Raw genomic sequence first — 14,808 nt, 5'->3', positions numbered from 1 at the left:
AGGAGAAACCACTAGCACCGTCTCCAGAGACCACCTAAAACGGTGCCCCGAGCAACTGCAGAGTCCAAGTGAAGATCAAGATGACCTTGAGCCCGCAGTGGACAAGGAAGAAATGGTCAGCACCGTTCTCGGAGAGTTCCCCCGGTCCTGGACTCGGATCAACGACGCAATAGTGGTACCCGTCCTACAGTTCCTTCAACCAACCCAGCAGGAGCCTACAGGAAAGCAGGAAGAACAAGAGGAACAAGCAGCCCCAGAGGCAGAAGAACCCATGCCAGCAGCCCAGGAGAGTCAACCCTCTGCTGACAGTGAGCCTGCCATGCCTGCGGTAAGCCAAAGGACCCGCAGACAGCTGCCTGCACTACCTGTAAACCCAGCTAGTAGCTGTACCCTAAATGCTAGTGGGGAAAGCCAGGTTAGACCACTACCAGACAGTGGGTTACGCAGGTCAACCCAGAGCACTAGGGGTCAAATACCAGCTCGCTGGAGGATCTGAATGCAAAGTATATATTTATCTGTATATTGCAAATGTTTTATGTTTGTTACCTGGTTATTAATAATGTTTTTTCCAGTTTTTCCTAGTACAATGGACTGACAAGTCATGGACACTGAATGGCCGGAACTGTTTTGTAGATAGTTGCACTTGGTGCCCTCTTGCGAAGATGTCCACAGAAGAAAAACCTGTCCGGCGTGGCCCTCTTGTGGTCCAAAGTAGGTAGCTCAGCCTTGTCGCCACACCCAAGGCCAGGAACTGGGGGTTTATGGAGACAGGTCCCCACACCGTTCAAAACTTCACCTTATTGGGTGACATGGACACCCGGTCGCGGAAGCGCCGTGACCTTAAGGACAAAATGTACTTGTATATATGTTATGTTATCATTTATACCCTGTATTTGTGTTTCCTGTTTAGTCCGGAGTACTAAATTTTACTGGGGGGAATGTGTCACCCCAGGCCTGGATGCCACAAACAATAATCTGTGTCTGAGAGCAGGAGGGAGGTTCCCTGGTTAGGGACCATTAGCATGCAGCACCTCCTGTCCCAGGCCAGTAGGGGGAGCTGGCTGCCCTATAAAAGCTGGAACTGGGGCAGGGTTAGAGAGACCAGAACCTACTTCTGAAGTGACCAGAAGGGTTCCTTAGAGGAAGGGACAGGTCAGCAGCAGCTGAGGAGTCCGTGAGGCAGAGGAGAAACTGCAAGCCAGGGACAGAGGCGACGAGAGCCGGTCCTGGCTGAGAGAATCACACAACTGGACATTGGGGTCCGAGGCTGTCAGAGTTATAAGCCCAGCAGCAGAGAACCAACCCACGAGGGATTTCAGGTCCCTTGGCCTAAGAAGCCTGGAGGCTCCGCCACACAGAGGGACCAGGACCAGTACAGCGAGGAGAAAGCAAAAGGTACCCAAGGCCCGAGTCGCAAGCCATACAGGCGAGAAGTACACGGCCAGCTCAGGAACGTGGGCTATTACACCATGAAGAGGGGGATAGTCAGAAAGAGCATAGAGAGAACGGTAGGCCTACACACTCACCCTGACCAGTGGGGTTCCCCGAATGCTCTTAGACACCCAGGCCCATTCCTAACCGGTACTACTGTTGGGTCATTAATAATATCTACAATAAAGACCCTGAACTGTTTGAAGCGGACTCTGAACTCTTACTATTGCGGCCTGCACTATCACCCCCAACATCCACCTACACTGCCCTGGGGCTACACTCCTCCCGTGGGGAGTTATCCTACCTCTGTGCTGCACAGCAACACCAGCCCCAGTGACCTGCCCTGCAGCGGCGGTTATCCCTTACCGCAATCCACGGGTGGCGTAGCCAGACATTTAAAGCACTGATTGATAGACTGCCACAATTTGGTCTGACCACCCTGAGCCACGGGATCGGGTTGCCACTACTACCCCCAGCATCGTACAGAAGCCCGGTTCCGGGTACCCCACGGCCCAGGGGGCGAGTCATGAAGACTACCAACAAATTTTGCAGCATAATGTAGGGCCCAGTGTGAGAAAGCTGGGTCTCCCTCAAAGGTCATGGGTCTTCCAGCAGGACAATGACCCAAAACATACTTCCAAAAGCACTATAAAATGGTTTGAGAGAAAGCACTGGAGACTTCTAAGGTGGCCAGCAATGAGTCCAGACCTGAATCCCATAGAACACCTGTGGAGAGATCTCAAAATGGCAGTTTGGAGAAGGCACCCTTCAAATATCAGGGACCTGGAGCAGTTTACCAAAGAAGAATGGTCTACAATTCCAGCAGAGCATTGTAAGAAACGTATTGATGGTTACCAGAAGCGGTTGTTCGCATTTATTTTGGCTAAAGGTTGTGCAACCAAGTATTAGGCTGAGGGTGCCAATACTTTTGTCTGGCCCATTTTTGGAGTTTTGTGTGAAATGATCAATGATTTGATTTTTGCTTCATTCTCTTTTGTGTTTTTTCCTTGCAAGCAAATTAAATGAAGATAATAAGACCAAAGAATTTGTGATTGCAATCATTTTCAGGAAGAAACTGAGTATTATCTGACAGAATTGCAGAGGTGCCAATACTTTTGGCCACCACTGTATATATATATGTTGTGGAATACCTATACTAACAGGACGTTCAATGGACCCTCTTGTGCTGTATCATGCACTGCAGTCTGCCACATATACTGCTTGCCTGCCTAACTCCTATCTCCACTGAATATATGCAGCAGGATTAGTCCTTAGAAGGACTGTTAGTTCAGTTGGATATAAATATAAATATATATATATATATATATTTTGTAGGGATTTGTACTCACTGAGCCACGATGGAGGTAGGCACGGGTTCACACAGTGATGCAGTCCACGAGTTCAAACAAACTGGTGGTTTATTTAGTGTCCATACACCAGTAAAGAAAAAAAATTAACAGTCTTTTCCTGGCACAAAAAAGGAATTACAGAACAATGTCAAAATAACAAGTCCATGCAGCACGGCCTCAGCCGTTTAAACAAAGTGCTTTTTCTCTGCCACCAGCAGACTCTGAGAAACACATGCAAGGTCTGCTCACCTTGCCCAACAAACACAGACAGCCGGAGACAGGCGCAGCGGTCTTAAATCAGCCTTCCAAGATCTGGACTGGAGGTAAGTGAGCAGCTGTTCCCCCCCAGGCTTTTTCAGCTGCTCGTAAAACCCGGCCCTGTAATCCGGGCCCATTAAATTCCTCTCAGCACTATGTGTGCTGGAGCCTGCTTCTCCGGGGTCCTACATCACCGAAGCTTGGCACTTCGGGGACACATACCTCCCATCCACGACTTGTCTGGCAGCCACCTTACAATATATATATATATATATATATACAGTACAGACCAAAAGTTTGGACACACCTTCTCATTTAAAGATTTTTCTGTATTTTCATGACTTTGAAAATTGTACACTCACACTGAAGGCATCAAAACTATGAATTAACACATGTGGAATTATATACTTAACAAAAAAGTGTGAAACAACTGAAAATATGCTTATACTCTAGGTTCTTCAAAGTAGCCACCTTTTGCTTTGATGACTGCTTTGCACACTCTTGGCATTCTCTTGATGAGCTTCAAGAGGTGTGCCCTGTCAGGTTTAATAAGTGGTATTTTTTGCCTTATAAATGAGGTTGGGACCATCAGCTGTGTTGTGCAGAAGTCAGGTGGATACACAGCTGATAGTTCTACTGAATAGACTGTTAGAATTTGTATTATGGCAAGAAAAATGCAGCTAAGTAAAGAAAAACGAGTGGCCATCATTACTTTAAGAAATGAAGGTCAGTCAGTCTGAAAAATTGGGAAAACTTTGAAAGTGTCCCCAAGTGCAGTTGCAAAACCATCAAGTGCTACAAAGAAACTGACTCATATGAGGACCGCCCCAGGAAAGGAAGACCAAGAGTCACCTCTGCTTCTGAGGATAAGTTTATCCCAGTCACCAGCCTCAGAAATCGCAGGTTAACAGCAGCTCAGATTAGAGACCAGGTCAATGCCACACAGAGTTCAGGCAGCAGACACATCTCTACAACAACTGTTAAGAGGAGACTTTGTGCAGCAGGCCTTCATGGTAAAATAGCTGCTAGGAAACCACGGCTAAGGACAGGCAATAAGCAGAAGAGACTTGTTTGGGCTAAAGAACACAAGGAATGGACATTAGACAAGTGGAAATCTGTGCTTTGGTCTGATGAGTCCAAATTTGAGATCTTTGGTTCCAACCACCGTGTCTTTGTGTGACGCAGAAACGGTGAATGGATGGACTCTACATGCCTGGTTCCCTACCGTGAAGCATGGAAGAGGAGGTGTGATGGTGTGGGGCTGCATTTCTGGTGACACTGTTGGGGATTTATTCAAAAGTGAAGGCATACTGAACCAGCATGGCTACCACAGCATCTTGCAGCGGCATGCTATTTCATCCTGTTTGCATTTAGTTGGACCATCATTTATTTTTCAACAGGACAATGACCCCAAACACACCTCCAGGCTGTGTAAGGGCTATTTGACCAAGAAGGAGAGTGATGGGGTGCTACGCCAGATGACCTGGCCTCCACAGTCACCAGACCTGAGCCCAATCGAGATGGTTTGGGGTGAGCTGGACCGCAGAGTGAAGGCAAAAGGGCCAACAAGTACTAAGTGTCTCTGGGAACTCCTTCAAGATTGTTGGAAGACCATTTCCGGTGACTACCTCTTGAAGCTCATCAAGAGAATGCCAAGAGTGCAATGCAGTCATCAAAGCGAAAGGTGGCTACTTTGAAGAACCTAGAATATAAGACATATTTTCAGTTGTTTCACACTTTTTTGTTAAGTATATAATTCCACATGTGTTAATTCATAGTTTTGATGCCTTCAGTGTGAATGTACAATTTTCAAAGTCATGAAAATACAGAAAAATCTTTAAATGAGAAGGTGTGTCCAAACTTTTGGTCTGTACTGTATATGTTGTGGAATACCTATACTAACTATGAAGAAGCAAATCTCTCCCTAGCTCAGCAGCAGCTCTCCCTACTCTACCTGATTCCGGGGTAGACTGTGACGAGCATGGTGGCGCCAGGTCTTATATACACCTGATGATGCTGTGCGGCCAGCCAATCACTGAAATGGCCACAACCAACATGGCTACGGCATTACAGTGCATGGCAGGCAATCCCTGCATGTTCCTTGGCTCTCTAAAGAGCGCCAAACATGCAGGGAGGGGACATGAGTTCCCGCCTGAGCAACCTGGAAATACTCGCTGAGCGCCGAGTTCGTCGAGTACCGTGATGCTCGGGCGAGTACTGAGCAGTGGCAAGCACATTCGCTCATCACTATTCAATTGCGATTTTTTTTTTTTTTAAAGTTGCATATTTTTTGCCCAAATGTGTTTCAGTCCCCACCTGGAGTAATTTTATGTGTGCCAAAAAACTTTTGCCCAAATGACTTTTTGTTCTAAAAAATTGGAAAAGGTTGAAGACACAACACAAATGTTTTTATTTTTGCGCAAAATTTTTGAACCGCTTGTACAATTTTGAAGAATTTGGTGCAAAAATACATCAATAAATATGACAAGACAATAAAACAAATAGTGACTTAAAGAAATACAAATTATGAATTGGACTTAAAGCATATTGTAAAGTTGTAGAAAATATCATTATACAATTATTACATTTTATTAATTTAGAGATGGAAACCATCTTATCCCCTAATTGACATCTGCCATTTATGTATGGCAGATGCAAACACGAAAATTATGGCCTGGGCTCCAGAGCTGAGCCTGCTCCATAGGCCATGGCCCCACTATCAGTATTTGGTCAGTATTCGGTCAGTATTTTTTCTAAGGAGTGGGAGCCAAAACCAGGAGAGGAACAATCAGAGAAAAAGTATAATAGAAACAAGTCACCAATTCTACATTTATCACCCACTCCTGGTTTTGGCCCCCACTACTGAGAAAAAATACTGACCAAATACTGACCAAATACTGATAGTGGGGCTGTGGCCATATACTGAGGGTGCCGGGCGTGACCTAGTAGACCTAAAAATGACAGAATGTTGATTGGTGGATATTAAGTTTTAGGGCGCAGACAGATGGCTGTATTTCTCATGTGAGGATCGCATTGCAATCCTCGGACTGACCGCTGGCTCTCCTGACCTGTGCGTAACAGCTGTATAGAAATGCATCACTCTGTCACACTCAGGTCAGAAGAGGTGCTGGGCCAGTCTATGCACTGCAGTGCGATCCTCAGCCGTCAGTCTGCGCCCTGAGACTGGTGCTTCATCACAACTTTGGTCAACACACAGGTCGCGGGGACAAAAATTATGCAATGTAATGCAGGTGAATGTGGTCGCAAAGTAACTCCTAGGGACATCAACAAGCAAATCCCCAAAAATCTGACTTGGTTTGACTTTTTAGCACTTGTTTGTTGCATTCGCTTTACATTAGAGGTTGCAATGCGACCCCATTCACCTGCATTATCTGTGATGTAGCACGTAGTGATCTCTGGTGCATAAACTGTGTCATGGCCACCTAATAAGTGCTCTCAGTAATTTTCATAACTTAAGTAGAGATTAATTGACAGAGCTGTGAATGCGTGGCCACCTATCCTCTGACAGCATTGAGCGAGGGGATATCATTCTCAGAGGTGGGACTCGCATCTATCATACTGTACATTTATGGCATATCCTGCACATATGCTGCAAATGTGAAAAATAACTAGAGATGAGCAAATCTTTGGAAATTTGAATTCACCAGACTCGCTGCCAATTGAAAGTAGTCCAAAGCCATGAACTGCCCCGAAAACCTATATGACACTATTGTCTTTCTTTCAAACTAATCTTCACAGCTGTACTGTCACACATTCTCTGTACAGTTCACTCAGTGTTTTATGGTTTCTCTCCCTATCTCTATGGTTAAGCTGTGAGCTATCACGTCTTCTCCTTATCCTGTTGTACTGTAGAAGAGTGCAATAAAGGAGGATTCTTGCAGGATTTGCCAGAGATGAGGAAAGGTTGCCATCTGCTGGCCAGATGAAATAAGGCGGAACCAAGTTATGCCGGAAGAGTTGGAGGGGGAAGAGATTCAGATGCTGCAACTGATCAGGTGACCTCCAGGAAGAATATAAAAGCCCAAGACACAGAGAGATTTGGGCCAGGCTGCAGAGTGGAGCAGACATGTTCCAGAGGGACTGCAGATCCCAGCGCAGCAGGCCTCAGCCAGGGGCCTGCACTGCATCAGAGTCAGACACCGCTTGAGAAGTTCTGGACTCCTCACAGAAGCACCCTGAGCCCTGTATGTGTGGCCCAGAGTCAGGACCTGCGCCCCACACAGAGTAAGTTCCTGGGACTCGACGCCGTCTGTCAAGAGCCGAGGTCTGGATCCCCTTACCCCAAGTGTGAGAGACTGTCAACGGTCAAGCCGAGAAGAGCTGAAAGAGGACTGTGACAGGAAAGACGCGCTAGCAGCAGCGGAGGAATCGCGCAAGTGAACAGGGCCGTCACGTCCAATTCTCACTCACTGTATCGGGACAGTTGGGAATAGGATTTCAGGTTGGGAGGGGGCTGTTTGGTGCATGGGAGGCTAAAAGGGAGCTGATAGACTTTATTCAGAAGAGACTTGCGGCCTAGCGGGAATAACCGGTGACCCCCGCTAGGGCCATACAAAGAGAATTCACGTGGTGACTCCCACGACTGCGTGCATCACATTTATGCAGAGAACTTTACCCTTATTCACTGAAACTGTTTCTCATTGTTATTCCAAGTTGTTGTATATTATCCCAGCTACTAACCCCCGTGCATAATACTTGTTATACATATTGTTATTATTTATTTATATAGCGCCATTGATTCCATGGTGCTGTACATAAGGAGGGGTTACACACCAAATACAGATATCACTTACTGTAAACAAGCTAACAATGATAGACTGGTACAGAGGGAAGAGGACCCTTGCGGGCTTATATTCTACAGGACATATACATATAAAGTGGTTTTAGCAATCCCTGACTGTTTCCGCCTTGTGTCTCTGTGCGTTGCATCCCGGCACCTGCATTACATTTGACGTAGTCGGCAGGATGCAACATTCAGATACAGAGATGGTGACCAAGTCCAGTAGGGGACATATACCCTTGGGGGCGATGCTCAGCCACCTGCCTAAGTTTACAGGAAGCAGCGTGTCGCTGTGGGACTGGGTGGAAAGATTGAGAAGTATGATATGCATGTATCCCCTGACCCCTCTTGCACAGGCTGAGCTGGCCCTCCAAACCCTTGATGGAGAGGCCCGGCAGACTGTGATGTACTGGCCACCTGGGGACCGCGATACCATGTAAAAAGTGATAAAAATATTAGAGGACATGCACGGTGACACCACAGACCTGGGGCACTTATGTCTGTGGCTGTTTCAGCGGGTGCAAGGGGAAAATTAGACCATAAATCAATATGTTAATGCATTGCAAGAAGTGACGGCCCATATCGTCAAGAAGGCTCGAGATGAGAACCGAGGACTAGGACCTTTAGACGAAGTGTTAAGGGACCAACTGATTGCTGGCCAGAAGGACCCCTCCCTGAGATTAATTCTAATGGAGCGACTGCGTCTGAGTCCTGATCTGGGCTTCCTGGAGGTCGGGGCTGAAGCCAGGGTCCTGGAGAAAGAGGTTCCTGTTCTCGAGGCCGCAGTCCGGAGCTCTGAAGTGATTACTCCTGAATTAACCACAAAGAGCCCGACTGGGTATGGGAGATACGTCAAGGGATCCAGGATATCCAAGGTGAGCTGCACGATATTAAGGGGACCGCCACTGCCCTCTCCTTGACAGACCGCACAGTCCCACGTGGACAGAGGTCAGAGCGAGAGAAGAATTCCTACCGTACTCCACCATGTCATGTACCCAGCCAGTCAGAGGAGCGAGGGGCAGAGTGTTGGACCTGCGGAGGTAAAGGACATATCTCCAAAGACTGCCCAAATCGAGAAAGGAGAAGACGGGAGTAGCCGTTAAACTACGGCACCCCACGGTCATGGAGCATACCATGAGGTTCAGATCCTCAGAGAGTGGAAGGGGGAGTTTTGAGGACATTGTCTCTGAAAGGCCCATTATCTGGGCTGAATTTAATGGGCGACGGATTAGTTGTTTAATGGACACAGGGTCTCAGGTAACCACTATGCCTGAGGTATATTTCCAAAATCATTTGCCTGAAGTTGCTCACTTCTGGAAAGAACCACTGTCCGGCTGGTGGCGGCTAATCAATTACCTATTCCAGTAGCGTGAGTAGTATGGATGACTGTCCAGGCATGTGGAAAGGATCTCGGTCGAAAAGGGATAGTGTTGACCATGGGGTCTGGAGGCAGAGGGCAGTTCTTAGCCGAGTGCCCCGACAAAAACAATTGGACCCACGCCACTCGTAATCCAGCCAGCAAGAAAGTATTCCAACATCTCGTGCGAGTCAACCAAATTCAGAAGCTGCCCGCTGCCTCCCAGTATCTAGGTAAAGTATCGATACCGCCCGAAGCCACGTTGACATTGCCAGTTGGACAGACTGTACTCACTATACCAGTACTGGCATATGTATCCCTAGAGGGGGTGGATGTTCAGGTTGAGCCAATATAGGGAGAGGAGGCACCCTCCGGACTCTTGATTGCTCGCACCCTAGCTACCGTGCGGCAGGGGCGGGTGCCGGTACGTTGCCTCAACCTAAACGGATCAAGTTTACAGTTATTGGCCTGACAAGAGGTGGTTTGAGTTTGTATAATGCCGGAGGACCTCACCAGAGATGACACTATAGGACTGACACCTGTGAAAGGAGAACCGTGGACTCTAGAGGTGTCATTTAACAGCCAAGATAATGGAAGAGAACCACTGGCTGGACGCCACCTCTTGGAGCAAATGGAGACTAATCTCACTGAGTTCTCAGCAAGTAAAAGTCAGGCAGGGTAAGCAGTTACTACAGCGGTATCAGGGAGTGTTTGCACAGCACCCAGGTACACTCATGACATTCAGCACGAAATACCTACAGGGAGTGCTGCTCCCATTCGAGGGAGCTATCGACAGATCCCACCTCAGATGTATCAGGAGGTGAAAGAACTGCTGGCTCACATGTTGCAAAATGACGTGATACGCGAGAGTCAGAGCCCCTGGGCAGCCCCTATCATGTTGGTCTGGAAGAAGGACGGTACTTTGAGATTTTGTGTAGACTACAGGAAACTTAATACATGCACTATGCAGGACTCTTATCCCTTACTCAGGATCGAAGAATCTCTATCAGCCCTGGGAAGCGCCAAATTCTTCTCTCGACCTGGCTAGTGGCTATTGGCAAGTCCCGGTAGCTGAGAAGGACCGCTCGAAGACAGCTTTAATTCTCCCTATGGGCTTGCTTGAGTTTAATCGGGTGCCATTCCGGTTGACAAATGCGCCAGGGACCTTCCAAAGACTGATGGAAAGATGCCTGGGGGATCTTAACTTTGAAGCAAATTTGATATACTTAGATGATATAATTATCTATTCTGCAACATTTGAAGATCATCTCCGCTGACTGGAACAAGTATTAGAGCGACTTCAGAGACATGGATTGAAGATCAAGCCTCGCAAGTGTCATTTATTCAAGCGGGAGATAGTGTGTCCCAGATATTCAATGTCCAGTGCAGGAGTGGACCCCACCGCAAAGAAAGCAGCTGCAGTACAGAGGTGGCCCACACCCACCAACCTGAGGGAACTGAAGGCAATTCTGGGGCTCGCCGGATATTACCGCCGAATCGTGAAAGACTTCGCTAAGATTGCGGTACCGCTCAATGAGCTGCTCAAAGAGGAATGGAGGGGGAGCCAAGCGACAACCTATTCAGTGGGGCCAACGACAAGAGAAAGCCTTCCGAGCATTAAAGATGGCACTAACGGATGCTCCAATTCTGGCCTATGCCGACTTTTCACAGCCCTTTGTGTTGTACACTGACGGAAGTTTGCACGGTCTGGGAGCAGTGTTGGCACAAGTACAGGAAGGAAGAGAGCGGGTGCTAGTCGGTCACTGCGGGATACAGAGAAGAACCCAGACAACTACAGTTCGTTCAAACTGGAGTTACTGGCATTGGTGTGAGCCATGACCGAGAAATTTACGGAGTACTTGTCGGGATCAGAAGTACAAGTGCGGACAGACAACAACCCATTGATCCACCTGGAGAATGCAAAGCTGGGTATGTTGGAACAGCGGTGGGTTGCGAGGATGTCTAAGTACCAGTACAAGATCACCTATTGGTCTAAGGCCCTGAACAGGCATGCAGACACCTTGTCCCGAGTCACCCAAGCGGGGCCAAAGAGGGATATAGACGAAAATCTTGAAGGCGATGAGATCCCGGATTTCAGTCGATTTGCCGCTGCTGTAGTAGACGCTCAGAAGTCGAGAGAAGAGCCTAGACACACTCAAATTCTAGGACGATCAAGAGACGAGTGGATACATCTACAGCTGTCTGACCCAGAACTGGCGAAACTGAAAGAGTGGGTCGCCCTTGGGGAAAAGCCCAATCAGGAGGCCAAGGTTGCTTCGCTCCCAACTATCCTGCAAATCTTGGGCCAGTGGGAAAGGCTCTTTCTGAGGCATGGCTTGTTATGCCGAAGGATCCAAGTACCTCGAGAGTTCAACGTTACCTGGCACGTACTGGTTCCAGAGGCACTAGTGTTACAGCTGGCCAAGGAAGCTCATGAGAGGGACGCTCACTTTGGTGTGGAGAAGACCACTGAGATCAACTGTGGCAAGAAGTTGAGGGAGTTTGCCGAAAATGTCGCTAGTTTGAGCTAAGTAAGCCCCCGGAGCAGAGGGCTCCTATTCAGACGATCCGAACTTCTGCGCCATTGGAGGTCCTGATGATTGACTACCTGATGATCGGAACTTCATACAATGGCTACGGGTACTGCTTGGTGATGACTGACCACTTCACCAAGTTTGCAATGGTGACTCCTACTCGAAACCAGACAGCAGAAGCTGTGGCTAAGGCCATTTGCCAATATTTCATTCGAATATACGGGTGCTCGAAGCGAATACATTCCGACCAGGAGGCCTGCTTCCAGGGGCGATTGATGGATGAGCTGTATCGTATCTATGGAATCGATAAATCCTGAACAACGCCATATCACCCCCTGGGGAATGGGGCCTGCGAACGCTTCAACCGAACCCTGTTGCTGATGTTGCGAACTCTGGAAGAAGACAAGAAGATGAAGTGGCCCGAATTTGTGTCTGAGCTGGTGTGGGTGTATAATAATAGAGTCCATGCGATTACTAGCTACACTCCTTACATGTTTCTGTTTGGGAGGAATGGACGAGAAATCACCGAACTGGAGCTAGAATCAGAAGACCCCTGCCCAGACAGCAGCCCGAGTACCTGGATTCGGGAGCGCCGACGCCGACTTCACACTGTGAGGAGGTGGGTTGAACAGAAGTTCCGAGAAGTGGAACATTCAAGTTGGCCCCCGACCTCGGGTGGACCACTACACTAAGCTATGTGACATGATAGCTGCAAAGCATTATGGGACAGCCTACCCAATGACAGGTGATCCTTCTCTGGCTGATGCAAAGTGAATTGCAAATTGTTCGAATTCACCAGGCCCAGCGAATTCCTTAAAATTTGACAGAAATTAAATTCATATATAATTGGCATTTCTTACTTTGAGCGCCAGACAAAACATTTTTATCTTTTACTTTACATTCTATGTATGTGACAAGCTGTAAGTAAATACTACACCAAGAGTGAGTAGATCACAGGTGTAAAAAAAATCCAAATAACCATGTATAGACTCTGTCGAAAGTCGCAGTATAATATAGCATAAGCATATATATTAGCTGTTTTTCTGCCCTGTCTATATCCAACTGTTCCTTAAAGGAGTATTCTGAGATTAGAAAAAAAAAAGCGTTTGTTTTTTAAAGATGAAACCGCTCCATTGCATTCTGTGAACTTTATTTATAAAGGTATGTGCACATATTAAAGCACCACTCCAGTGCTTTTTTTATTGCACTGCTGGAGTGGTGCTTTAAATGTGATTCCTCTGCCCCCTGTCTCATACTCATCTGCTGCCTTCATCCTTTTCCAGCGTTGTTCCCGTCCGTCTCCGATGAAAAGTGACCTGCTGGCAACTCCAGTGTTTCATGGAGCGCGCCGAGATCATTTTACAATAAGTCTGTATGAGATCTTCGTTCTGGCCTCATTCTGGCTCTCACAGACTTACATTGAGCTCTTGTGATGTAACTTCTGACTTCTGGCCTGACAGAAGTTACGGGCACAAGATGACGTAGTGGTACCGGAGCAGTGTTGGTAAAAAAAATGAAGCCACCGAAAGATGAGTATAGGAACGGGGGCAGGGGGCTTACATTTAAAACGCCACTCCAGCACTGAAAAAAAAAACGCTGGAGTGGTACTTTAAGTATTTGCTGTAGATATTTCTGCATTAAAAACATGTATTTTGGCACGAAAAATGCTGCATAAAAAATGAAATAAAGAAATGAAAAAAATGCAGATTTTTGTGTGCATTTTTGGTGCATTTTGTTTATGCATTTTTTCCCACTCATTAGATTGATTAGCTGAAAAACGACAAAATAATTAACATGGATAAAAGAAGGCTGGGGAGACAATGACTTATCTGGTATATAGGAGAGAAAATAAAGCACGGTTTATGCTCACCTCGTGGGGCTGTGACAGTCACAACTCCTTTTGTTAGATTGTGAAGGTAGAAGGCTGCTGCAGATCCATCGAAGCAGATAGAATGTAGACAAGTGGAAAAATGGATCTGATGTCGCGCTGCCAATGAAGTATATTTAAAGCGGTTTTATTTGTCAACGAGTTTCGAAGTATTCAACACTTCTTCATCAGGACAAACCATTATATTCTGATGTGTCGTATACTTTGAAAAGCGTTAACAAATAAAACAGCTTTTAAATATACTTCATTGTCCTTTCATCGTCTGATGGGAGATTGGCAGTGCGACGTCAGATCCATTTTTCCACTTGTCTATGACGCGCCCCCTGGGCCGTGTGTGGGGGAATACGCGGAGCCGGGTCTCTGTGTAATGTCAGGGGTTGTAGTCTCCGTGGCGGCGACCCGGTCCCATGGCTCAGGGTGGTCAAACCAGTGGCGGATCTGTTTAATGTTGAAATGTCCGACTACGCCACCCGTGGATTGCGGTCACTGAGAACCGCCGCTACGGGGCAGACCGCTGAGGCTGATGTTGTGTGCGCAGCAGAGGGTAGTATAACTCCCCACGGGAGGAGTATAACTTCAGGGCAGTGAGTGCAGATGGTGGGGGTGATGGTGCGCGGGAGCAAGAGTAATGAATCAGAGTCCAGTGATGCAGTCCAGGGTCTTTACTCACAGTTTTACACTCCAAGCCACTTCTGCAGGTAATGGCTGCCCACGTCGTGCTATGCTCACCAGGTGAGGGGCTCGGCCAACTCCCAGGTTCCTTTGGAATGCTTTTCAGGATCCCCTTCGTGTGTCCTTTCTCTGGCCTGTCGTACCCCACAATTGACCACGTTTCTGTCCAGCTGCCTCGGGCCTTGGCGGGCAAACGTGTGTTCCGTTTCCCTGGGTCCTATATGGTGCCTTCCTAACGGGTGTAGTGAGGGGCCGTGCACGTACAATGCCACGGCCTCTGGTTACTAGCTGAGGGTAGTTTCTCTCCTCCACTAGATGAGGGATCCGGTTCCCTTTCTTGGCCTGACCCCCCTGCTCAGGTAGCGGCAGGCGTGCGGTGGCGGCTGGCCGGTCCGCATTCCTGGGGTCCCTTCACTCCACTCCTGGAGCCTCCTCCGTTCCTCTCCTTTCCTTTCTTCTCCTCCAGACCCAGGCCTTTAAGACTTGGCCTGCCTACGGAGCAGAGCCCATGCAGAGCC

The 14,808-nt window shown here is 47.7% G+C and overlaps 1 protein-coding gene across 1 annotated transcript in view; it reads left to right on the top strand.

Moving 5' to 3' along the window:
• The first annotated feature begins 2,958 nt into the window (after window positions 1-2,958).
• Window positions 2,959-14,808, top strand: part of CUZD1 (CUB and zona pellucida like domains 1) — an 85,845-nt gene continuing 73,995 nt past the window's right edge. The window contains exon 1 of the mRNA XM_073685153.1: window positions 2,959-3,103. Within this exon, the coding sequence (XP_073541254.1) occupies window positions 3,013-3,103 (91 nt within the window). The 5' untranslated portion in view covers window positions 2,959-3,012. The remainder of the gene's footprint in view (window positions 3,104-14,808) is intronic.

Source organism: Phyllobates terribilis, unplaced genomic scaffold (assembly GCF_046119375.1).
Source record: "Phyllobates terribilis strain yellow unplaced genomic scaffold, ASM4611937v1 Scaffold_5__5_contigs__length_657084704, whole genome shotgun sequence".
NCBI classification, from domain to species: domain Eukaryota; kingdom Metazoa; phylum Chordata; class Amphibia; order Anura; family Dendrobatidae; genus Phyllobates; species Phyllobates terribilis.
The sequence above is the reverse complement of the archived record's forward strand: the minus strand, read 5'-3'. Positions and strand labels throughout refer to the sequence as shown.